The sequence below is a fragment of the Talpa occidentalis genome, unplaced genomic scaffold (assembly GCF_014898055.3).
Source record: "Talpa occidentalis isolate TD23 unplaced genomic scaffold, MPIMG_talOcc4v2.1 talOcc4.10, whole genome shotgun sequence".
NCBI classification, from domain to species: domain Eukaryota; kingdom Metazoa; phylum Chordata; class Mammalia; order Eulipotyphla; family Talpidae; genus Talpa; species Talpa occidentalis.
Window position 1 is genome coordinate 90,367,992 of NW_023600993.1, and position 26,762 is coordinate 90,394,753.

At 41.0% G+C, this 26,762-nt stretch overlaps 1 protein-coding gene and 1 long non-coding RNA gene across 6 annotated transcripts in view; one reads left to right on the forward strand and one right to left on the reverse strand.

The window, feature by feature from the left end:
• Window positions 1-26,762, forward strand: part of PTPRA (protein tyrosine phosphatase receptor type A) — a 121,335-nt gene that overhangs the window by 88,090 nt on the left and 6,483 nt on the right. For 4 of the 5 annotated variants that reach the window (XM_037498056.2, XM_037498058.2, XM_037498055.2 and 1 more), the window contains 13 exons: window positions 379-452; window positions 675-811; window positions 13,916-14,006; window positions 14,853-14,929; window positions 16,277-16,313; window positions 20,518-20,615; window positions 21,175-21,294; window positions 21,920-22,086; window positions 22,566-22,701; window positions 23,674-23,823; window positions 24,982-25,075; window positions 25,350-25,426; window positions 25,913-26,047. In XM_037498056.2, coding sequence (XP_037353953.1) covers window positions 379-452; window positions 675-811; window positions 13,916-14,006; window positions 14,853-14,929; window positions 16,277-16,313; window positions 20,518-20,615; window positions 21,175-21,294; window positions 21,920-22,086; window positions 22,566-22,701; window positions 23,674-23,823; window positions 24,982-25,075; window positions 25,350-25,426; window positions 25,913-26,047 — 1,393 coding nt within the window. Of the gene's footprint in view, window positions 1-378; window positions 453-674; window positions 812-9,647; window positions 9,741-13,915; window positions 14,007-14,852; window positions 14,930-16,276; window positions 16,314-20,517; window positions 20,616-21,174; window positions 21,295-21,919; window positions 22,087-22,565; window positions 22,702-23,673; window positions 23,824-24,981; window positions 25,076-25,349; window positions 25,427-25,912; window positions 26,048-26,762 lie in introns of those variants that run through there. The other variant, XM_037498059.2, reaches the window with a different exon arrangement.
• Window positions 332-25,967, reverse strand: LOC129146110 (uncharacterized). Its single transcript, XR_008552601.1, has 3 exons — window positions 25,738-25,967; window positions 25,548-25,624; window positions 332-481 (listed from the first exon to the last, which is right to left on the reverse strand). It is a non-coding gene; the product is annotated as an uncharacterized LOC129146110 (long non-coding RNA).

The following is a 26,762-nucleotide window of genomic DNA, read 5'->3' on the forward strand; positions in this document are numbered from 1 at the left end:
TGGGGAGATACCAGGATTTTTGTTTGATGCAGATCTTCCTGTCTTCCCTTACTATATTCTACCCACTGCTCCCTTTTCACGTGGTGGTTATGATCTCCGGTGGGTCCTGGAACAGGAGCTGCTCAGAGAAGCCATATAAGTCAGACTATTCTGTTGGTGTTACCTGGGTTGGATTCTGATGTGCTGAGGGTGATCATGAACATTCTGAGCTCATTCACCATGTAATGGAGATTCCCCAGCATGTGAAGGAAATGCCTCTAAATGAGTCTGTTTATTTGATAAAGGAAATTTAGAAAAGCTGAATTGGTAAGTGTAAATACAAGTGCAATGACTGACCTCTTCTGTTTTTATTTTTTCACTATGACCTTTCCTCATTAGATTTAAGAAATATAAGCAAGCTGGGAGCCATTCCAATTCTTTCCGCTTATCCAATGGCCGCACTGAGGATGTGGGTAAGCCACCCCGTAATGGCATGGGGAACCTTGATAGAGAAGAAAATCAAGAAATTAGCAGCTTCTTTATCCTAAAAAGGAAAAAAAGACTTGAAGAGGGAAGCCCTAGCTCTTTGAGGCCTGATCTTGAGGTGGAAACCCCCCCCCCTACCCCCAGTTTAGTATCCAGAGAAGGGTGTGTTACTACAGAGCACCTGACCAGCCTCCTTTTGTGAACTGCAGAGCCCCAGAGTGTACCGCTTCTGGCCAGATCCCCAAGCACCAACAGGAAGTACCCACCCCTGCCCGTGGACAAGCTGGAAGAGGAGATTAATCGGAGGATGGCCGATGACAATAAACTCTTCAGGGAAGAATTCAATGTGAGTTCTTGTTGAGGCTGGTCTGTCAGCAGGGAGGAAAGCAGACCTAAGGTCAAACCTTTTGAGTCATGGCATAGAAAACAGGTTTCTAATGGGTTAAGAGGTGAGAAATTTTTTGCAAAATTCATCTTATTCCTTTCCTATGTGCTCATGGACAGGAAGTGAAAAACAATTTACTTCACTAATCTACCTACCCATCCATCCATCCATCCATCCATCCATTATCACATCTGTTACTTTGTTTAATGAATACTTACCAAGCATCTACTGTATACCAGCTAGTATTCTAGGTGCTAGGAATTTAATGGGGAGCAAAAACTGATAACAGTTTTTGCACTCAGGGAACTTGCTGTCCAGAAAGGAAACCCCCACAAACAAGAACAAAAATAAGTTCAGACAGCAATTACAGGACATGAAGGACTGCTACACACTTGTAGGAGTCTATGTTAAAAGAGCTGATCATTAGGGTCTGGAACAGGGTTTGGAAAGAGTCTTCAGTCAACAATAGGGATAGATCATTGTAGGAAATGAGGACCATGGCAAACTGTAGATCACAGGCTTCACCTTAGATATTTAGATTAGTATTTTTTATAGCTCCCTCAAGGAAGCAGAACCTGTTTATGAATCTACCATTTGGTGATTCCAGCTCACCAGTTTGACCCTACATCTAGAACTTCCTTAAAGAAATGATGTTTTAACCAAAACCTAATTGTAGGCAAGCACAGCAGGGAAAGTGGGATAGGGAACATTCCAGGAACATGAGCATGAGCAAACTATAAGTAGGGAGGGTTGGTGAGAAAAGGGCACATCCAAAAAAATTACAGTAGGCCCATATGTGCGTGAAGGATAGAGATCAAAGGGAGTAATAAGACATGAAACTATGGGAGAAGACTGGACCAGGTGATAGATCTTGCAGATTGTCATGAGAGAAGTGGAAAGCCAACCAGATTTGTATTTTGAAAAGTTGTTTCTGGCAGCTGTAATGAAGAATAGCCTGTGGGGAGACCAGGATAAGATACAGGGAATACAGTTAGGGACTGTAATTGTTGTTAAGACTAGAGGTGCTGGTAGATTAACCTCAGGTAGTAATGATTAGGGGGACGGGGGTGGATTTGAGGACATAGACAAATAGGTCCAAAATTGGTTGATGCATCAACTTGAGCATTGTTAAACTTTTTCTCCTTTCTACCTTTCCACCCAGCCATCTGTCAGCTTTGTCCCTTAGGCTAAATAACTGTTACAGTTATGATGGAAAAAAGATTGTTTCTTCCTGTGTGTCTTCTTTAATCAGTGAGGAACGCTTTCCCCAAAGCTCTGGGGACTTCCCTTGTCACATGCTCCTTAAACCAGTCAAAAGCAAGGGAAAAATGGTATTACTGCAACTGGCTGAGACCAATCCAGATTAACCCTGACTCATGCTTGAATAGGTGGACAACTGCACAGAATGGGAACTGGCTCACATGGGACCGAGGGGGATGGGAAGAATGGTTATTGGATGGCAGATACCACTTTTATCTGCTACACTGCTGAGTAGCTTGCAGGAGTGGAGTATGAAGAGATTAGTTAGATTTACACTCTGCCATGTGGACAATAGATGGAATGGAAGTAAGGGTTGAAGCAAGAGACCATTTACCTGGCAGGAGTTCATGAAATGCAGTTGACCCTGAACAACCCAGCTTTGAACTGTGTGGATCATTTTTAGTCAGATTTTTTTCAATAAATATAGTAAGCTTATTTTCTCTTCCTTAATTTTCTTAACATTTTGTTTTCTCTAGCTTACTTTAAGAATACAGTATGTAATACATATAACATACAAAATATATGTTCATCAGCTGTGATCAGTAAGACTTCCAGTCAACAGCAGGCTAGTACTAGTTTTGGGGGCGAGGAAAAAGTTTTCTGCAGATTTTTGACTGAACAGAGGGGTCAGCCCCTGTAACCCCCACCTTGTTCAAGGATCAACTATAGTTTGCACTCTTTATTCCGGTTGTTGGGAAAACAGCACCATTTAATGCTCATTAATGATTAAGAACATTTACCTCATCCCACAAGACAGCGCCATAGTTTTCCAACAGACACTCCACTATTCTGAAATCTGTAGTCCCAGCTGCCTCTGGGTGATAAGGTATGTGACCCCACAGTCATATTTCTTTTTCTGTGAAATGAGTTCTTAATTTGGGGGCAATATTCCTTAAGATCTCACGTGTTCCAGTAAATCTGTGGATGGAGGTGGTGTTGCCAGAGGCATGGTAGGCAAATTCAGGTAAATATTGTGAGAGCCATCTGCCTTGCTGCCATCCAACACTATATCCATAGGCCTGCTGGGTCAGCACTGGGGTAGTGAGGGAAAGGGCTAACGCCTCATGGGATTTTAGTAGTGCCATCTGGTAAACATATGCATTGAGCATAAATACTTCCTTTTTCTAGTTACCCACTACCCAGGGTTTTGCTTAGATCCTGATGTCTGGTGGAATAGATACTATAATATCTTGCTTGAAGGTATTTTATCACTAAAATCAAGAATCCCATTTTTAAGTCAGTCCCTTCCAGTCTGGGATATATACTTTTGGAAAGCAGTTCTAAAAAATTCCAGTGCTTTTCTCACCAATATACCCTTCCTGCAAGGCACAGGTTGTAGATCCCATCAGGGACATGGTGAAGATGTCAACAGTAGGGTTGAGCCTGTTGGATCCTGTGAAACTGATCTCTATTTTGTGCCAGGCCCTTCCTGTCTTTTCATTGTTACCTACCTAAATCCAGCCAGCATTTAATCCTGGTTTCCAGTGGCCAGTTTCCAGAGCTGTTACCCTAATTTCAGTTTAATTGACCATACCACAACCAGAAATTTGGCCTTAATTATATTCTGGCCAAATTTTGGCCAAAAATTATACTCTGTCGTCTTTGGTCACTATCCCCCAAATCTGTATCAATAACTGTTCTGAAATTTTTGATGATCTAACCCAGTGAATTCCTAAAGTTTCCTTTAGGTGTTAGAGCTTTGCTTTTCTGTCTTGTATCTTATTCTATAGGTCTTGATAATCCATGAGCTATGATAGCTGGGTTGTGGGACAGTTTTTACACTGAAAGCAAGCTGTGGTAGAGGACATAATAGAGATTTTTGGACATTGACTTCTGAAATCCCTGTTTCTTTCAGCATCCTGTCTGTCGTCTCACTTAAAGCCCTGTCTTTCACATGAGCAACTCAGGAAAGATGTGAATTCCATTGACATTAAAATTCAGCAACCAACAAAATTCATAAGTCTTAAGATTTGGTTTATCAGAATACATAGCACATAGAAAGATCGTGAGTCTTTTGCTGTCTTTTAGAGATGAACATTTGATACTGGAACTAGACTTTTTCTTGTTATCTAGTGTTGTCAGAAGTAATCCTCCTTGGTTTCAACACTTCCTGTCACCTTTTAATTAAAACTCCCCCACCTCTTTACCACCAGCTAGAACACATCCCAGGTGATAGCAAACAATAACTCAGTAAACTGCTAAGCAGTTGTGAACAATGAGCAGCCTGCTTTTTCACATTCCAGGAATTGGTTGACAGTTCCTTTCCCTTCATCTGAACCAAATGATCAGAGTCACATCACTTATATTTCCCCCCAAGAGTTTTTCAGGAATCACTCTCACTGATATTAAATGCTAAGTCAGTTAATATTTAAGCTCCTTCATTTAAAAACAAGAGAAGTCAATTCAATTAAGCAAAAATCAATAACAAGACCCTCATTTGTGAATACAGTGGGGGTGCTGGCAAAATGAAAAAAAATGAGTTAGACTACCAAGCCTTGGGCAGGACAGGCTTTTTTCAGTGACTCTCGATCCCTCTAGGGACCCCCAGCTTCTTTCCAGGTTTTAAAATCCTGGGAGAGGGAATCTGATTGGCACAGTGTGAGTCAGGTATAACTGTGCTTGAGATCAATTAACCTTGGGAAGAAAGAAGAGGAATAATAACCAATTTGTGTCGGTCATGAAAAAAAATTCTTGTAATTATGGGATGGAGAAGACCTTTCTAAGCAAAACACAAGGTTCAGAAGCAAGATGGGGGGTAGATTGAAAGATAATATATTAAAATGTTAACTGTCTCACACTACAGTGGGGGGTGGGAGGAGGAGAAGAGGGATTAGGGTCAGAAAAAGGGGGTGGGAATTATATGGGGAGTATAACCAAAATGAAAATGCATACATTATGCAAAAATGATATAAGAATTATGTAAAATAAAATAATTCAAAAAAATAAAGACATGATTCCAATGGCAAAAAAAAAAAAATGTTAACTGTCTTTATGATGAATGATGCCATAAGGAAAGTGGCCAATTGGGAGAAACTATTTGCCACAGGCAGCTAGAGGATTTCCCATAATACAGAGAGAACTTCTAACCTGTGAGAAAAAAGTATTGCAATAGAAAAATTGGTAGTTTGCAGCAGAAAAATAAATGATTTTATAAACATGAAAAAATAAATACTGGCTGGTGTCACTAATATGTGGACTATAGAGAAACTAAGAATCAGATAAGACTAGCATAAAAATTAATCCATGAAAGCTGACTACAGAATGAAAGCACTCAGAGTGGGGAGGGTTAAGAGCAAAGAGGGAAGGAAGCACAATGAACGATGATGATGGACTATGAGTGATTTGGTGGTAGGTGCACTATGGCGGCTATACCTGATGGGGGTATCCAAGTACTAACTCAGTTAAAAATAAATAAATTTAAAAAGAAGCTCACGTATGTCTAGTGATCAGTGAAGTACATATTAAAACTAAGCAATATTTTAGTCCTATTTGGTTGAAAATTAAGATTGAGATCAAGTATGGATAAAGGTATCGGGACATAGTTACTCTTAGACATAGGTAGAGCAAGTTTAAATTGGTGTAGCATTGGAAGAATGATTTGACAATTTTTATATTTTATTTTGGGAGATGAAACTGAAATTTTTTTCATTATTATTGAGTTAACATTGGTCCACAGCACTGAATATGATTCAAGGGAATAAGTTCAGCCCTCTTCAGATATATATCAAGGTACACCCACCCCTAGAATACCCGGATCCCTTTACCATGTATCATTGGGCCTTCTCCCTGCTTTGTCCCAACCTCTACCTTCTCTCTAGTAGCCTCAATTCTTCCCTCTCTAGTAACCTTAATTTCTAGACCATGTATTAGTTTAGTTTTGGCAGTTCCTTTATTTTGTTTATCTGTATTCTACATGTAAGTGAAATCATTCCATATCTGTCTTTTTCCCTCTGACTTATCTTACTTAGCATAACCCCCTCCAGTTCTACCCATGTTGTCACAAATGTCAAGAGTTCATCTTTTTATGGCTAAATAGTATTTCATCATTTATATGTACCAAGTCTGGGTGTGTGATACCACCAGGCCTCTTTTTTGTCAAAATTGCCTTGACTATTCAGTCTTTTGTGGTTCCATATAAATTTTAGTAATATTTGCTCTATTTCTTTGAAGAATTCCCTTGGAGCCTTGATAGGGATTTTAGTGAATCTATAAATTGTTTTTGGCAAGATGGACATTTTGAATGTGTCTATTCTTTTAATCCGTAAGCATGATAGTATCTTTCCATTTCCTGTCTTCTATTTCTTTTAGCACTGTCTTATAGTTTTCATTGAGCAGGTCTTTCACTTCCTTGAATTTATTCCTAGATGCTTAATACTTTTTTTTAAAGATTTATTTATTTTTGCATGCAAGAGCTGGGGTGTGTAAGCCAGAGATGCGGGGGGAGTTGAGAGGATTCACCAGAGCCAGAGTGGGGAGCAGAATGGGTGGATTGACTGAAATACACTGCTGAGGGGAGCAGCAGGCGAGACAGGAGAGGTCTGCTGCGCCATGTGGGTTAGTTAGCTCCCTGGCCAGGGTTTAAACTCATGCTGCAGTGGCTGCCAATAGCTTCACAGTGCTGAGACTTAACCCCCTGCGCCACCAGGGAGGCCCAATATACTTTTTGATGCTACTGTAGATGGGATTATTTTCTTGATCTCTTTATCTTCTAGTTTATTAGTTGCATATAGGAATGCAACAAACTTTTGTATACTAATTTTGTAGTTTGACACTTTAATGATGTATTGTTTCTAGTAGTTTTTTAATTGAGTCTTTAAGGTTCTCTATGTATGTTAATCATGTCATCTGCAGATAGTGATAGTTCTGCTTTTTTTTTCCAGTTAGGGTTCCTTTTATATCTTGCTCTTGCTTAATTGCTCTAGCTAGGACTTCCAATATTATATTGAATAGTAGTGGTGAGAATAGACCTCCTTGACATGTACCTCATCTTAGGGAAAAAGCTTCCAGTTTCTCAACATTGAATGTGATGTTAGTTGTGGATTTATCATATATGCCCTTTATTGTGTTGAGGTATGTCCCTTCTAACTCCATTTTACTAATTTTTATCATAAATGTGTGCTACATCTTGTCAAATGCCTTCTTTGCATATATTGTTATGATCATAGGATTTTTGTTTTTCCTTGTTAATATGGCGAATTACAACAATTGATTTGCATATGTGGAGCCATTCCAGGAATAAATCCCAGTTGGTCATGATGTATGATCTTTTAATGTATTGTTGAATTCTGTTTGCTAAGATTCTGTTGAGGATTTTTGCACCTGTGTTCATCAGGGATATTGGTCTGTAGTTTTCCTTTTTTGTAATGGATTTGACAAATTTTAAATGCTTGTATTACCTGACCTAACTTTTGGGACACTCAGAAAATTTCTTGTGCACAAATATGTATTTGTATAAGGATGACACTACAGCATTATTATTTTTTTTTTTTTGCATTGCTGTTCATTTTTAAACAATATCTGGTTCCGCCCACCCCCTCTGGTGTAGTCCCCATGGAATTTCCTGCCCCAGTGTACCCGTGCACCATCACCTCAGTCCCCTGTTCTCCTCCCTCCCTCTGATCCTCTCCCTCCTCCTCCCCTGCAGTATGTCTCTGATGTATAATTGTCTGTTTTTGCTTTGTTGGACAGCATTATTTATAATAGCAAAGAAAATTAAATGAAAAGGCAGTACCTATGAAATATTAAAATGGCTAAATGATTTCTTACATCCCTTATGAAATTCTGTACTGTCATTAAATGTGTTGTCTTAGATCTCCAAGTCATCGTTACGGGAGAAAACCCATTACAGAAGAGTATATTATATAATCTTCATTCAGAAAATATACAACTATGTATATCCATGTGTATTTGAGTGTGTTAATATATTTTTTTAAAATCAAAAAGAATACTGTGAACTGTGAGTAGTGATTATTTACAAGGCAGTTAAGAAGGTACCAAAATGGGGAACTTCTACTTTCTTTTTTTTTTTTTTTTTTTTTTGCTTAATTGACTTTCTTTTACAAGCATATTCTCTTTACAATATTTTAAAAAGAAGAGTTTTTTTAAAATATGGTAAACAAAACTAATTGGTTTTAGCATAATACGCATTATGTTTTAATGGATTTATACTGTGGAAGATAGTTTTGTGGTCAGGGATCCATGAAAAGGAATGTCACTAAGTGGGAAGTTGTTCCTGAGAAAAACGGGACCATTAGAGTGGACAGCTGAAAGTATAATAGGCATAGGGCATGACAGCTGTGTACAGATCTTTGACAGACTAGAAGTGTGTGTGTAGCATTTCTCTGAATGTCCACCATGGTTGGAAATTCCAGGTTATGGATCTTATCCTAGAGATAATAAGCTGGAACTTTTTTATTTCCCAACATTTGTCTCAGAAGGAAATACTGAATTCGTTTAAAGAAACTTTGAAAAGCCACTTTGGAGTCCCTAGAGCATGTTCAGAGCTTTAAAAATAAAAGTTAGCTCCTATGAGGAAGCAGATAAGCTAGAGAAAAGAGAAGGAAAGAGATGGAGCCAATGAAGTAGTCAAAATCTGTGTATTTTGAAATGTGACACACACACCCTTGGTTAAGGAAAGACAGCTTAGTTCTTGGCTTTCCAGGTGAAAAAGACTTGTGTATATAATCTGATGACAGAACTGTGTGACATCTGAATTGAGGCAGAGGCAAAATAGCCTCTACATCAATGACTTGTCTCTAAGTGAATCAATGCCAGTCCTATGGGAGTTAGCAGGAACTGTGTCAAAGGCTTTGGTATCCAGCCTTCCATGGAGTTGGTTCAGCCTTCCTAAAGCACAGTGGAGGCTGTAGCTACCTTTGGGTTTTACACTAGTCAGTACAAAGGAAATACAAAAGAAATTGTGTACATGTATATTGTGATCTGAACTGTGCAAGATGAGATGAACTGCCTTGGGTGGTAGTAGATCCCCCATCACAGCAAGTATTCAGGCACTGGTGACTGTTAGGTGAGAGTACTTATTTGCAAAGGGATTCACACTTAAAAGTGAATGAGATTTGGTACTGTTCTGGAGATCTTAGCACAGTGAGGTAAGAAAGAAGTGAAAGGTGTAAGGATTGAAAAGGCAGAAACACAATATACATTTTTCACAGAGGGGAATATTTTTCTCAGAGAAAACCCAAAAACTAATCAGATAAACTATTAGAGTTAAAAATCATTTTAGCCACTTTGCTGAGCAGCATAAAGATGAATGCATTTCTATACATAAGCCACAATCAGAAAATCTGATACTAATTTTTAAAGGATGCCACTTACATAGCATCCAAAATGTAATCTAAGAGAAAATAAAGATTTACAAAATGCTTGGAAAAAATTACAAAAATGTTCAGACATTTAAAAAAAAGCCTAAACTAATGAAGTTAATTAAGATCAATGAATTAGAAGACTCAATATTGTAAGATGTCAATTCTCCCCAAATTGATATATAGATTCAATGCAATTCCAATAAAAATCCCAACAGGTTTTTTGTGGAACTTGACAAGCTGATTCTAAAATTTATATGGAGGAGAAAAGATTCAAGAATAGCCAAGACATTCCTGAAGAAGAAAACAAGGTGAGGAGACCTACCTTACCAGATATAAAGAGTTACTATAAAATTTAGTATTTAAGACAGTTTTGTATTGAGCCTGGGATAGATGGATTGACAAATGGAATAAAATAGCCCAAAAGCAGATTTATGTATAAATGGAAACCTATTCATGACAGAAATGCTATTGTAGCTTTGGTGGGGAAAGAACGGTCTTTATGATAAATAGTGTTGGGACAATCGGGTAACCCTATAGAAATAAATGAAATTGAACTCTCATCTCATACTAAACATAAAAATAATTCAGTTGGTTTAACCACTGAAATTTAAAGGACAAAACATTGAAACGTAGAGACAATAACATAGGAAATTATACTTATGATCTCACAGTAGGAAAGGATTTCTTAAGACGTAAGTGTTGATCAGTTTGACTACATATTCAAAGCTTTTATTCATAAATAGATATAAAGAAAATGAAAGAGCAGTTCACAAACTTGGTGAAAGATATTTGACCAGTAAAGGATTAGCATCCAGAACATATAAAGAACTGCTAGAAATTAAGAAAATAACTATAAGCAGTCAAGTAGAAAAATGAGGAAAACACTTGGCTAGCTACTACATAGAGGAGGAAACCCCGTTTACCTGTAGACTGTGGAAAGGCGGTGAACCTCAGTAATAATCAGAGAAATGTACTTTAAAGCTACATTTGATACATTGAAAGTCTTAACAGCAGCAAATGTCAGTAAGAATACAAAATAACTAACACTTTGCATAGCTGATGAAAGTAAAAATGGCCCAACTTCTTTGAAAAACAATGTGACCTTGCCTGGTAAAGTTAAAGATACTTATACCTGAGATTCTTGTGTGCACAAAGAAACACATACAAATTAGTGCTTAAAACAGGATTGTTAACTGTAAACAACCCAAATATTCATCAGTAGTGGAATGGAAACTCTCAAAATGGAGCACTACAAAGTACTTCAAGTGAATGAACTTTGACTATATAGAACAACCTGGATGAATCTTCAGAACATCATGTTAAGCAAAAAGGGAAAGTTATCAGTGGAAACATTATTCCATTTTTATTTTAAAAAATAGACTGAACAATAAAAATTCATTGTTTAAGGATACAAAATATTTGGGATCCAAAGCAAGATAATTATAAACAAAATTCCAAGTGTACCTGAGAGAAGGAAAAGAATATGACAAGAAAAGGGCCCAAAGAAAACTTCTAAGTTAAATTGGGTGATGATTATCTTTTTTTTAATCTAAAAATTTAAAACCCCCCCCCTTTTTTTTTAATGACTTTACATGGTCTTGCTATTATCAGCAAGGGATGAAATCATCTTTAATGCCACCTGTGGCATTAATCGTCTTACAGCCTTTAGTTACTAAGGTTAACGTCTTACAGCCTTTGGTTCAGCTGTTTCACTTAATTTTGTGGACTAGGTGTTTTTAGAGTAAAAACAGAGCAGAATAGGATTCCCTTTGTTTTCATCCCCAACCTATGCTCTTCAGTCTGACCTTTTGCATCTAGCATGATGTTCTCCAGTCAGGCCCTTTCTTTCTCTTATCACGCAGTGGCTCCTGTTTATTCCTAACTTTTCTTTTAGGAGCCTCCACCTAACTGGAAACCAAGTGTTTCTCCATCATGACTTGGGTATCTAGAGGTTCTGGTTGGACTATGAAGTGTGATGATTGTCATCATCTCTGAGGACTACTTTTAAGAGTCTTACTGTCATGGCCTGTTTCATATTTTTGACAAGGGATATAGAAGAGTAATGCTTTGGATTAGTTATGGGGGCTTTAAATAGTTGTATCTCATCCTGTCCTGTACCTAGGTGGAAACCTGAGGAAATCTAGCCTATCTGGATGAAGAGAAGGCAAACTGTGGGTGAATTGGGAGATTCCAGTCTAAAGTGTAGTCTTGTTTCCATGTGCAGGGGTCCATGAAAGTTTTCTCCCCTTCATGTACTGACAGCATAGAGTCTAAGGGAAATGCCTCTCTTAGTAAATAACATGCAGAACCTCCAGGGTTTTAGCTCTGAAAGTAAATGAGGGCAGATGGACTTTATGCAACCCTAACTCCCTTTAACTTAAGGTCTTTCATTTCAGTTTATCCTGCCATTATCTTGCTGGTTCCCAGGAAATACATATGCTTCTTTCTTAAAACTCTTGCTTTCATCTTGCAACATTGGCTCCTTTTAGGATATCATTGCTTTTTAATCATATATATATGTGTGTGTGTGTGTGTGTGTGTATGTGTGTGTTTATATAAATTGATTATCAAAGCTAGAAACCTGAGCGCCTTTTTCATTGCTGTCTCCTCTTCTCCCCAACCCACCTTCCCTTCATTCCATCTCCAAATTTAGTAATTCTAAATCCAGAATATATTTCGCTTGCATCCATTTCCTTGTAGTGTCATCTTTTCACATTTCAATTCTTACCTTCTTCTCTGTTCATTTTCCACCTAGCAGTCGGAGTAATTCTTTAGTATGTAAATTGGGTTGCAGTTTAAAAACCTTGAATGGTTTCCTCATGCACTTAAAATAAAATTCAAACTCTCTGTTCAAAAATCTACATAGAAATAGATGATCTAGCCTTGCTAAGCTCATCTCCCACTTCTTGCCATCCCCACCAACCATACTTTCTCTGTTACACCTTCCTGACCTTTCAGTTCCTCACACAAGCCAAGCCTTCTCCTTCCCTGGGTCATCACAGATGATGTTTTCTGTTCCTGGAATACTATTTTCCACACTCATCCTTCCTTATAGAGATCTACCCTTATTCTAAATGTGAGTATTTGGGCATTTCTGATACTTTGCCTGGTAGCATTCTGTTCTTTCATTGCATTTATTATGGTATGTAATCTTATATCTATCTTTGTATTTGTTTAATGACTGTTTTTTACAAACAAGGTGTATTGTCCATGAGAGCAAGAACTGTGTATACGATTGATTCACCAGTGTTTACTCTGTGCCAGGTCTGGTACATAATAGGTACACAATGTATATTTGTTGACAGAATGAAAGAAATAATACATGAACCATAAACTGCCTAAACTGTTCCCCTACTGCTGAATACTTAAGGTTGTTTTCAGTTTTGGGTCTTTCTAACCATGATGAAGTAAATAATTAAAAAAGAAAATTTTATTTCTTTAGGCTAGATTCTGATCTAGTTGCTAGATCAGAGAGTGTGAATATTTTCAAGGCTTGTAAAGCATATATCCTAATCACTTACAGAAAGGTTATCTCTGTTAGGAAATTTAAATTATTTCCCTTTTTGTTTTCTTAGTTTTGAATATACGGAACATATGAGAAGAAAATAGTTCAATTAATTAAGTTGAACATCCTACTCCTATAAAACTAATTTATTAAACACTTATGTGACAGACATGAGATTATCTTACTGCCTAAAATGACGGATATTATCCTAGTTTCACAGATGAGGAAATTTGGGCCTAGAAAATTTAACAGATTTGCTCAAGTTCACACATTTCCAATTAACTCCTGTCAAACCATTTTTGCTTATTCACACGTCTCCTAGTGCTTGCTAATTTACATTTGCTCCAAAACTGCTGCAGATTCAATATCACCTCATTCAGAGCCTTGACTTCCTAACTGCTAAATCCTTGTGAATGCCCGAATGCCCACTCACCCTCCTGCCTGCCTGTCCTTGTTTTTTGTTTGTTTGTTTGTTTGCCACATGGTGCTGGAGGCTGGGCTGCTGTGCTCACTGGTCAGGTTCCTAGAGAGGGCCTAACTCAGCTCACCAGCCACGTCCTGCCTATATAGATCACTCCAAAATGCATTTTACCTTTGTGTGGTGGGTAGTATGGGGATAAATGCCCACTCTATAAGTTGTGTCCCCTTTCTTAATTACAGGGGTGGTCAGTTTTGACCCAACATCATAACATGCCCCTAACCACATAGTAATCTAGAAAGAGCATATTGCACTTGCAGTAGCAGAAAGGTGCATCCCTTCCTCCCCCTCTCCCCCCCCCCCCCATTCCTGGGTTAAACTCTTAAGTAGCTTGCAGGCTATTTAAGGAGAGGTGCACTCTGTTAGGTGTTATTTACCTGGGCCCATCTTTTTCCCCCAGGAAAACATAGAACTTGCTGCCATGTCAGGATTTGATGCTTCAGGTTGTATGTTTGGTGTTTATTCCTGTAAGTAATTCCTCAATTTTCTCACCCTTTCAGGCTCTCCCTGCTTGTCCTATTCAGGCCACCTGCGAAGCTGCCTCCAAGGAAGAAAACAAGGAAAAAAATCGATATGTAAACATCTTGCCTTGTGAGTGTGTGTTTGTAGGTTTTCTTGGGATGTAACCTGAAATTGCAGATTTTCTGATCATGTAGATAGTTTAAAATGTATTTATCTGGAAAGAATCTTGAAATAGATCATAGGAAGACTGGTAATAAGAATAAGATCATGCCTTTGGGCTGAAAGAACCTTTACAGCCTCCAAGGGAACCCCAGGTATTTAACCAGATTTTTTGTGGCAGACCAAGGAGTAGTTTCACTAGAACCAGATAGGAAATGAGTTGTTGGGGTTTTTGTAGTTCTCATTTCAAAGACTTTCTAATGCAGAGTTCTTTTTATAACCCCTTCCCAGTTGATCTCTAACCTAACAGACATTTTTTTCAGGCCAGTGGTCTCCAGAATGGGATATCCATAATTCAATAGAATGTGAGAGCAAAATATCTGAACCTTTTTTTAAACTCATTCTTTTAAAATTTTTGGTGTATTTTTGACTGCGTAATAGAAACCCATATACTAAGCATTTGAAGACACTTAAGTTTTTTATTTGTGTCTGAATGTATGTACATATATATTTTAATATAATTGGTGTGCAGTTTACAATAGTCTTTCTTCTTCAGCCATTATATGTTGGCAATTACTTCTGCCTGTCAACTACTTATTGTTTCATATTGTTGATGTATATTAATATATTTAAATAGTTCCCTTGTTTTGGCTGAGGTGTCTCCAAATTTTGTTATAAATAGTGATGCAGTGACATCTTTACATATTTGTGTCTCTGTACCCATAGGCACAGATGTCTCAACTGACCCGGTTGCATCAGAGCCATTAAGAAATAAAATTGGAATTAATTGAATATTAATTACTGCTTTTTTTCTAGATGACCACTCTAGAGTCCACCTGACCCCAGTTGAAGGAGTTCCAGATTCTGATTATATCAATGCTTCATTCATCAATGTAAGGAACTTGAGTTTTTCTCATTATTAGCTTGAATGATTATGATTGCCATCGACTGGCACCTTCTCAGCTGCACATTAGGGACAGTTATTTGTAATTTCATATTTTTAAAGATCATATGGATAGTTTAAAATGTATTTATCTGTTTACCCTGTCACCATTCCGAAAGCTTTCCTATGCAGAAACCTGAATCTAAATATGTGCTTTCCTGTAAGAGTCACCTCCTTTAGATAATTACAAAATAAAGGCAGGCCTGGCCCTCTAGGAAAAGGGAGAACAAGACAGAACACCTGACATGAACTAAATCTGGTTAGATTGGTCACGTCTACTATGGACCAAGACCTGAGAGGAGAGCTAGAGCTGTGAGGTGGTTTTTCAGAGTAATCTAGAAAATGTTTACAGAGATGGTTTGAAAATCTTGAGAATATAGTATAGGATATAGGAAAAGAGCCAAGTTTAAAAAAGAGAAAGAGAGCAAGCTAGCAAGAGCAAACTAAAGAGATTTTTAAAGCACACGATGCTCTGAAGAGAATAATGATGGAATTTGTACACTCATGTTCACAGCAGCATTAAACACAGCCTAATGGTGGAAGCAACCCAAATGCTATGGAGAAACAAAATATGGCATATACATATAATGGAATATTATTCAGCCTTTTAAAGAAAATCCTTCCAAATGCTACGTGGATTAATCTTAAAAACATTATGTATACTAAGTGAAGTAAGCCAGTCACAAAATGACAAATATTCTATGACTTTCCTTCTATGCCTAGAGGTACCTGGAGTAATCAGAGTCATAGAAACAAAGTAGATTGGTGGTTATTCATGGCTAGAAGCATAGAGGAGTAGGGAATAATTATTTAATGGGTATAGACTTTCAGTTGAGGAAAATGAAACAGTTCTGGAGATGAATGGTTCCCTAACCATTAAGTTAACTTAATTAAGCCCACAGAACTTTACACATAAAAATCACTAAAATGGTCAATTTTATATGTATAGCTATATCTTACCAAAATTTTTTCAAAGACAACTAATGGAGAGAGAATGTGTTGAACTAACAAGGGACATTTCTTCCTCTGAGAGTTACTGATACAGGGAGATATGCAATAGAGATGGTTTGTAAGTATGCGTGAATCACAGTCAAGGAATTCATCTGTTTTCTCTAAGAAAAGTCATGATTCCTGCTATTCAAAGCTAATCCCTAGAAATTTCTAGAGTGGAAATCTTTAATTGCCTGGACCGTTTTCACAAGGGAGGCTTTGTTAACTGGTTGGGAGTTATGAGAATTTTATTCCAATTCATTTTTGGTTTTCACTTTTTTTCTCCCTGTCCCCCACCCCCACCCAGGGCTACCAAGAAAAGAACAAATTCATTGCTGCACAAGGTAAAGTAATGGGAATTTTTTTTTTTTTTTTTTTTTTTTTTTAATTTTCTAGAGGCATGTCTTATTTATTTATTTATTATTTGTTTGTTTGTTTGGTTTATACATGCACTGGGTACAGTCAGAAGTGCGGGAGGGTGAGAGAATTCACCAGAGCCAGAGCAGGGAGCAGAGCAGGCAGAAGGACCGAAGTACACTGCTGAGGGGAGCAGCGGGCGGCAGGAGAGGTCTGCGCGCCATGTGGGACCCTCCTCCGGTGGCCGGGGAGCAGCCGGGGATCGAGCCGGCGCCGCAGAGGCCGCGGGTAGCTTCGCAACCCAGCGCTCAACCGCTGCGCCACCGGGGAGGCCCAGTAATGGGAATTTTTTACTCTTGAACTTAACCATGTGCTCATAGTGGGTTTGACTCCCCCCTCACCAATGCTAAATAAGAATGCAGAGGCTTTTCTATACTTATTATCACCTGAAAGAAATGTAATCTATCTTGGACATTTATAACTGAGGGCCTGCATCTTGATGACTTAGCTTGTATAAATGTTCATAAAAAGACAGGGGAAGGCCATACTCACACTCACACAAAACACAATCTAATCAGGCCCTCTATCTTTGGGGCCCTTTGGGAACCTTAAATTCTAGACAGACTGCTCAAGAGTTCTAATTTGGGGGTCTCCCTGCTGGCGCAAGGAGTTAAGCAATGCACTATAAAGCAATCTGCAGCCTCTGCAGCACGAGTTCGATCCCTGACCTGCCAGGGAGCAACCCACATGGTGCAGCAGACCTCTCCTGTCTCGCCCACTGCTTCCCTCTACAGTGTATTTCATTCAGTCTCTCTGTTCTGTTCCCCACTCTGTCTCTGGTGAATCCTCTCACCCCCCCGCATCTCTGGCCTGCACCCCAGCTCTTGTATGCATAAATAAACAAATCTTTAAAAAAAGAAAAAAGTGTTCTAATTTGGAATCACTCTCTAGAGAGAATTGGTTACCTCACAGGAGCCAAGCTGGTCGTGGACCCCTATTCACAAATAAGTGTTCTGGGAACCCTCATAGAATGGACCCAATGCCAGTCCTATACATGTTCCATATATATTTTGATAGCCTGAAAAATATCTTGATGTTTATAGCATTAAAAATATTTTTATGGGGGCTTCCCCTGGTGGCGCAGCGGTTGAGCGCTGGGTTGCGAGGCTGCTCGCAACCTCTGCAGCGCCAGTTCTATCCCTGGCCACCAGCGAGGGTCCCACAAAAAAAAAAAAAAAAAAAAAATATATATATATATATATATATATATATATATGTATATGGCCCATAAAGCCCATTTATTTAGTCACTCAACAAATTTTTTTTTAAGATTTATTTATGCATACAAGAGCTGGTGTACAGGCCAGAGGTGTGGGTGAGGGGGTGAGAGGATTCACCAGAGACAGAGTGGGAACAGAACAGGCAGATGACTGAAATACTGCTGAGGGAAAAAGCGGTCGAGCCAGGAGACGTCTGCTGCGCCATTTGGGTTGTTCCCCGGCCAGCCAGGGATTGAACTTGTGTTGAAGAGGCTGTAGATAGCTTCATAATGCTGTGCTTAACCCCTTGCACCACCAGGGAGACCCCTAAAATTAAATTTTAAATTAAAACTAAATAATACTTAAATTTCAGTTTTGTTTTTTTAAGATTTATTTATGCATACAAGAGCTGGGGTACAGGCCAGGTGCATGGGGTCAGGGGTTGGTGAGAGAATTCATCAGATACAGTGGGGAACAGAACAGACAAATTGATCGAAGTACACTGCTGAGGGGAGCAGCAGGTAAGTCAGGAGAGGTCTGCTTCGCCATGTGGGCTGGTCCCTGGCCGGCTGGGGCCAGGATCGAACTCGTGCTGCAGAGGCTGTGGACAGCTTCATAGGTTGTGTCTTAACCCCTTGCGCCACCATGGAGGCCCAAACTTCAGTTTTTCAAACATGCTAGTCACATTTTAAGGCTCAGTAGCAATATGTGGCTAGAGGCTACCATATTAACACAGATATAAAACATTCCCATTGTTTTTAGAAAGTTCTATTAGAACTGTGATGGAGATAAAATGAAAGTACAAGGTGGTTGGGAAAGCCTCAGAGCCTGCTTGCCCTCTACAGTCTCCCGCCAGGGCCTGCCAAACTGGGTCTGCTTTCCCTCCCTCTTTAGCTGTCCATTCAGGCCCGCCCTCCTAGTTCCGGCTCAGCTACCACCTATTCAGTGATAACTTTGACACCAACAACCACAAGTTATCTCTTTATTTGCTATGGGACCTTGTTGATGCTAAAATATTTGTTGAATATTTAGGTTGCCTGTGACTTCCTGATGGACCTCTTCCCAGCTTCCTGTCCTTTTGAACCTTTCCACAGTACTTTAGTCTCCTTGAAACCCCTCAATTCTCTCCTGACATTCAGTTCTCTTGATTTCTCACTTTTCTAAATAGTCCTTCTCTGCCTTTTTATTCTTTCTGCCCCCTTAAACATAGTTTTTCCCCAAATTTGTGGGTGTCAGCTTCCTTGAAACTCCATCTCTGTCTTTCATGGCACCATTTTCTCTCAGTTCTTCTGCCTCTACATCTGCTCTTACTTGTTCTCTTTCCCAGGCATTTTGTTCTGTGTAAACTTGAAATGCTGACAGTGTTCTTCTTTTCTTCTCCCCATCTATATTCTCTTTGAAAAATCTCATCTAAAACCCACCTCTGTTTGACTGACTGCTACATCTCTTGAGCTCCTAAGCCACATTTTCAAACAATTTTGTAGCACTCCACCTGCATACTCCCCACAGACTCTTTGGATTCAACATCAAAAAATAATATACGACTTTCTCAGTCCTAAAACTGCTTTCCTCCTATAATCTCTGGCTGTCCCCATGGAATGTAATCCACCTAATAAGATTAGATTTGGTATCTTCCAGATCCCTTCATCTGAATAGTATTAGTTCTCTTGTTTCTTCTTCAAGATCTATCCGATACACTCCTCCCACCTTTCTTCCAGCTCTGTTACCCTACCCTCGCTGCTGGTTCTTAAAGACCAAAGTTGCAGTACACCTTCTGCCAGAAGGACCTTTCTCAATGCAAAACTTGTCAGGACTCTCATGGAAACCCTATAATGATTTCCCATTATCTGAGACAATCCTCCTTTAGCCTGCCCTTCATCCCTCACTCTTTCCAACTCCATCTTCTACCACCCTTCATAATGACCTGGCTGAACTTAGAGCCCCTGGACATCTCATGTTCTTTCTCACTGCTAACCCCTTCACCTGTGCCTGGGAAGCCTCTTCTCTCTGTACCTCCTTTTTACGCTCCCATCTACCTGATCTATTTTACAATATGGCTCAAATGTTACCTCCTCCAAATGTTACCTCCTCCAAGTTTTTCCTTATCTTACCAGGTAGTGAAACAGTTTCCCCTCTGAACATCTTAGTATGTATCTTACATCTATTACTGTTTTCTTTTCAATACTATTGTGTTTTTTTTTTTTGTTTACCAAAGGGAATACAAAATTTAAGAAAAAGGTATTGCAAGACTTATAAAAACCAAGATTTCCTCCTTTCTTTTTCACTTCTTTAGTCTAACCCGCCCATTTTTATGTATTGACTAGTGTAGATGATAATTATTTAATCCTCTTACAAACTACCTTGCAGTTAGACTTGGAATCATGTTAGAGCCTTCTTTCTTTGGTTTCATTATGGATTGGTTGCCCTCTAGTCTCTGACCGAGTTATCATCCTGAGCCATTCCTTCACCAACACTGTGGGAATTCCATTAGCCTCTCCTCTCTGTTAGATCCCACTTCTCTCTGTTTGCAATCTCATTTTTGTTTAAAAATCTTCTGGTGGCTTCCTAGAAAAGGCTGTGGGGGGGGGGGTAAATTTTAAATTCTAACCTGAGTATGTCACCCAAATTTTCTGTTGCTGATGACAACCTGAAAGGATGTTAGGAAAGAATCCCTAAGTTATAAAGCACTTAAGCTGCCTGGCCCATAAAGTAAGTTCTTCGGTGAGCAGTTACGATTTCTGTTCAACTATAATATCCTTGGGAAACATTGTGTTCAGATAGAGATGGGTGGATGCATAGATGGATTTGGCTATTTAGCTGGGGTCATGTGGGGACAGGTTTCTAAAAATCAGGAATGTGTAGTCCCAGTTTTCCAGTATCTGTAGTCTCCTTGGTATATATTTTCCTCATCTTTGCTTATTGGCTGCTTTAGGACCAAAAGAAGAAACAGTGAATGATTTCTGGAGGATGATCTGGGAACAAAATACAGCCACCATCGTCATGGTGACCAATCTGAAGGAGAGGAAGGAGGTAAGTGGAGAAATGAGGTAGAAGGGCCCCTGATACAGGCATGACCCAGCAGAGGGACTGCTCTACTGCAGCTCTGAGTTTAAGCCTGGGTGTCCACCCTTGGTCATTACTGTGCAAGCTGTTCATCCAGACAGAAATCAGGCCAGTATGCCTATCAGACTTCGGTGTGACCTGGAAACCTCCACTTAATCTTGGGTGTGCTTAGGGCACAGCATTTTCTCTATATCTGATAGTGAAACAATCACATTGGTTCCAAAACAACATGAAAGACTTGGGTGGTAAGTCATAGAAAAGCCACTGAGGGACTCTCCTCCCGTGACTTCTCTAGTCCCTCATCCTGTCTTGGCAGAGGGAGCTATATGAACTGAGGCCCTGAGCAGTAAAAAGGAAGCTAAGGCTCAGGCTTGACCTACAGCCAGTCCTCCTCTGGCTGATCTTTTTCTTTTTGTGGCTGCCAAATACATGCCTGGTAACCCCATTACTTGGCCACAGCCAGCACCAGTCCTGTGCTAGGAGTGAGAGGTCTTGAGATCAGAGCATGTGTGTCTGTTTCTTTCAGTGTAAATGTGCCCAGTATTGGCCAGACCAAGGCTGCTGGACCTATGGGAATATCCGTGTGTCAGTAGAGGATGTGACTGTCCTGGTGGACTACACAGTGCGGAAGTTCTGCATTCAGCAGGTACTGTTGCCCTCCCCCTTCTCAGTTCTCCTCAGGATCAGCTAACCACTGCGATGGCAGCACTGGCTGTGGCATCCCTTCTCTTACTCAGGGTGGACAGGAATTGCTCTGTGTGTGGTATGTTTGGACTGAAACCAGAGACCTGTGCTCTCAGAGAACTTCTTTGTCAAAGATAAGGAAGTAGATTTATGATTGGGAGGAAAAGTACATATGAACCAGGTACATCAGGAGGTAGTGCAGTCTCCTGGGTACTTGTCTCACCTTTCCTCCTTTCTTACTCCAAGACTCCTAACATCAAGGCAGTGGTGGGCTCTGCTCCTGGCCCTTCAAAATGACCCTGGAGACCTGAGCAGAGGTCACCTTCAGCTGAGGACAGCATGGTACTATAAAAAGGAGACTTCCCATAATCAGAAGTCCTGCATTTTAGTTCTGACCAGAAACCGTTTACTAGTTCTGGAACCTTGGCCAGCTTGTTCAATGTTTCTGAATTTCACTTTCCACATCTGTAGGCTGAGAAAAGTAACAGCCCTACCTATCCCATGGGGTTCCTGGAAAGATTTTCTGTGGTTAAAACTTCCTTGGACACACTTTCACATCCCCGTTGTCTCTGACCCTCACTTCACAGGTGGGCGACGTGACCAACAGAAAACCACAGCGCCTCATCACTCAGTTCCACTTCACCAGCTGGCCAGACTTTGGGGTGCCTTTCACCCCTATCGGCATGCTCAAGTTCCTCAAGAAGGTGAAGGCCTGTAACCCTCAGTATGCAGGGGCCATCGTGGTCCACTGCAGGTTAGTGTGGCTGACCCTTGACTCCCCACTCATACTACATTCTGCTCCCATGGCCAGATCAGGGGAGAGAGTAGGGGCCCTGACTAAGGAGACTGGCACAGAGCAGTTGAGTTGTTGAGGCCCCCAGAGAAGCTCTTCAAGTTTGGTGCTGGGTAGAGAGCCCTTGAGGAAAGAGGGAAGGGCAAGATTCTCCAGGATTGGGAGTGGGAATACCCCCATCTTGGCTATGAAGCCAAGAAACTGGGTTGAATGCTGCCTTGTATACTCGGAGCCTTCAGAACCTCTCTGAGTGTCAGGCTTCCCTGCCCTGATAGCAAGAGGTAAAGGTATAGTGGATTGTTGGCTCCGTGAGAGTCCCAGCTCTACCCTATTCAGAATTCAAAACCTAAGGAAAGAGCCCGGCCTGTGCTGCCCACTCCCTGTATGCTCCCACAAGGCATGCTGGCCCTCCTGGTAACACTCCTGCTCTCTGGCTACAGTGCAGGGGTAGGGCGAACAGGTACCTTTGTCGTCATTGATGCCATGCTGGACATGATGCATACAGAGCGGAAAGTGGACGTGTATGGCTTTGTGAGCCGGATCCGGGCACAGCGCTGCCAGATGGTGCAGACAGACGTGAGTAATGTGTGGTTGAGGTGAGGTTGGGGGCATTTCAGAAAGGAAAACATCTACCCACCTAATGGCTTACTCAGTCTCCCAGGTTATTGTAAATAATCATCGTACAGTGAGATGAGGGGCCCTTATAAATCATGTATTAAAGGAAATGTGAATCACAGAAGAGGCTGTCCCTAGGGAAATGAGAAGGAAAATGACACTTGCACTAGGCTTTAAGGATAAGAAACAGGACCTGGGCCTCCCTGGTGGTGCAGGGGGTTGAGAACAGCACTGTGAGACTGTCGCAGCCTTTGCGGCACAAGTTCATTCGCTGGCGTTCAATCCCTGGTTGGCTGGGGAACAACCCACATGGGGCAGCAGACCTCTCCTTTCTCGCCTGCTGCTCCCCTCAGCAGTGTATTTTGGTACATCTGCCTGTTCAGCTCCCTGCTTTCTCTGATGAATCTTCTCACCCCCTGCAGCTCTGGCCTGTACCCCACCTCTTAAAAAAATAAGAGAGAAAAGAAACAGGTCCTGGGGGAAACAGGCACGGGGGCAGCTGAGAAAGCCAGTACTCACAGAGTGCTAACACAGCTCAGCAATGTCTGACTTCTGGCTAGGGGGCACAGAGTTCAAAGGACACTTGGGAGGGAGGCTGGCACAGGTTTTGTGTGTCACCAGATTTTTTACAGCCCCTTCAGACTATCAAACCTGTGCTCTTAGAATGAGCAGGAGTTGAATTTGTCCTTTCTCCAGACTTTTACTCTAGGGAGGGTGCCAAATTAGGGCTCACCCTTCCCAGCTAAGCACCCCCAGAGGGACACGTGTATTTCTAGTCCTGCCTCACTGAACTGAAAGGAGAGCAAATCATTTTTCCCCTGCTCAGGTCAAAGGAGAAGGGGACTGGGATGAAATGGGGGTGGGAGGAATGACCTGGCCCCACAAAGACTACGTTGTATCTAACTGGGAACATGGACATCATCCGCGTTTCAGATGCAGTATGTCTTCATATACCAAGCCCTTCTGGAGCACTATCTCTATGGAGATACAGAACTGGAAGTGACCTCTCTAGAAACACATCTGCAGAAAATATACAACAAAATCCCAGGGACCAGCAACAATGGATTAGAAGAAGAGTTTAAGGTGAGTGGAAGCTGAATCCCCTCTCTGACTGAGGGGTCCTTTTTAATCTGGATAATATAGGATGCTTGACTCCTTATAGAGTTATCAACGAAAGGTGAGAATGCCCTTGAGAGGCAGGTAGTGGCTAAGGAGGTAGGTCTCTGACCCTTTACTTGTATTCAGAGTCATTGCCAATCCATCTGCACATTAGAGTCATTGAACTGTCTTGGGGAGGAGGGGGAGGCAATGGTTTTTTATTTTTTTAGTCTCCAACCCCCACAGCAATTATAATGTGTGGTGAAAGCAAATTTTTTCTGTAAAGGGTTAGCGAATAAGTGTTTTAGGCTTTAGAGGCCCTCCAGTCTCAGTTGTGACTACTTAATACTGCTGTTGTAGCTCAGAAGTAGCTATCGACACTATGTAAGCAAACAGGCATGGCTGTGCTTCCATAAAACTTTTATGGAAGCCAGCAGGTCAGATTCAATCCATGTATTATAGTGATTGTCCCTGCTATATTGCATTAAACAGTGGTTCTCAGCACACCTAAGGAATTTGACACACACTCATCACTGCTCAGAAATAAGCCATTCTGGGTGGGGTGGGGGAGACCAAATTCCTTAAAGTCATCCTTGCTGAACTAATGTGCACAAAATTACCTCAGGATTCTATTACAGTGCAGGTTCTGATTCATGTCTTGAGTTAGGACCCAAGATTCTACATTCCTAACAAGATATGAGGCTGATGCTTCTGGTTTATCAGCTATACTTTGAGTGGCAAGGATCAAGAAGGAACCTCAGAATCTAGGGAAAGGAAGATAGACATTTGAATAAAGTTTTCTAAAGAGTCTGAAACAGCTTCTAGGGGCAGACCAGCAAGGGAGAGAGGGAGGGCAGGCACTCTCCTGTGGGGTTAGGATTCTTTCTGTAGTTCTTTAAAGTTCCAGTCCAAGGGAAACTCAGAAGGGTCCCTAGGAGCCTAGAAGGCAATGTTTCCTGTTCTTTTGGCTTGTTCTTTGAGCTTAAAGACAAAAGAAACTGTTCAAGCACAGAGCACATGGATGTGAACAGGACTGGCATGCAACCAGGGTGACTAGCCTGGAGGCAGAAGTCCATGACAGGTGTCATCCTGTCAAATTCAGTTTCTAGGATCAGTAATATTTCCCTTCCACTCCCAATTCAGAAATTAACATCAATCAAAATCCAGAATGACAAGATGCGGACTGGAAACCTCCCAGCCAATATGAAGAAGAACCGAGTTTTACAGATCATTCCATGTGAGACTCCTCTCCCACCCCAAAGCCTTAGTGCCCCATTCCCCCTTAACCCTCTACCTCTTCCACTTCTCAGTATTAATGATCAGTTTGGAAACAAAAATTAGGGCATTGCCTCTTGTTACTCCTAATTTTTTAGTGGATTCTGGAAATAAAAATGTGAAGACCAAAGGCACTCCCTCTGGGCTATGATTCGCCATGTCCTTGCCCACCTGGGATAAATTCTGCCCAGGGGTTGGGAGGAAAGATGGAAAGACTGCTGCTGTCTTTCTTGCAGATGAATTCAACAGAGTGATCATTCCAGTGAAGAGGGGCGAGGAGAACACAGACTATGTGAATGCTTCCTTCATTGATGTAAGTGGTGGCTGTGTTCCCTGAGCGCCAACACCCCATGGAAATTCAGCTTTGCCTTGCACTGCTGCCATCCCAGTGCTTGGGAAGATTGTGAGTCCATCATCAAATGCAGAATACATACCCCTCCTGTGAACTGGTCTTTCAGGCCCCAGGGAGCAGAAGGCGGTAGGAGACTAAGAGTACACACCAGTGTAACAGCTGCAAAGAAAAATTCACAACGTAAACCACAACCAAAAGCTGAAAATACCTTTGATCTTTCTATCCCATTCTCTTCCTCACTTCAACCCCGTACCCCCCCCCCCTTTTCTTACCAAAGACAGAGACCAGTTGGTCAGAGTTTGGTCCTGGGCCAAAGGGGAGCTCTGCCTCAGAGACATTTGCTTCCAAGCCACCCCCATCCTTCCCTAAGGACCTATCTTCTTCACTAGGACCCTTCTCCTTCCCCACTAAACCTCCTCACTCCTGCTATTGATTTGGCCTGTATAGGGCTACCGGCAGAAGGATTCCTACATTGCCAGTCAGGGCCCTCTTCTCCACACCATTGAGGACTTCTGGAGGATGATCTGGGAGTGGAAATCCTGCTCTATTGTGATGCTAACAGAACTGGAGGAGAGAGGCCAGGTGGGTGCAGAAAGGCCCTGGGCTATTGGAGAAAGACTGCCTGAAAAGGGCATTTGAGGGGGGGGGCAGCTAGAAGGTATATTTGCACTTTTTCTTTGACTTAAACCATCCAAAACGTTACTTCCAGGCAGTATTGCCCAGTCAGTTGGTGTCTGACAACCAGTAGCTTTTGCCATCAGCAGCCAGTGTGCAAGGTGCTGGTAACAAAAAGATGAAAAGTAGCACCTCCTGCTCATGAGCACTGGGAGAAATGTGGCTGCTGGTACCATTGCAGATTACAGCACTAAAGAGAAAAGGGATGGAGGACACTGTGGATGGAACTGTGGTGAAGCCCTAGGACTGGGTGGGAATGTAACTGGGTTCAGTTTTTCTGGATCCTCAGAATGATGTGTACGTAAGAAACTATAGAATTTGGAAATACCCCAAGGGATAAGCAAAGGAAGGAAAAAAAGAACTGGAACAAATATATTCATAACTTTTCTCCCTCTACCCTACCATTGAGTGTTGAATATGACTCTGAGCGCCTCTCAGATCCTGTCAGTGTTGCAAATTAGGTTAAGTAACACCAAAAGGTTAAGTATTATTTCCGATAATGGAATTAAGTTTTTAAATTGGTGCCCTGGTGAAGATTCGGTTAATTGGAGCAGTGTTAAATAATGTAGTGACTCTCCAAGTTTTTGATACCTTGGGGATGAAGTGTGTCGGAATAAGAGGT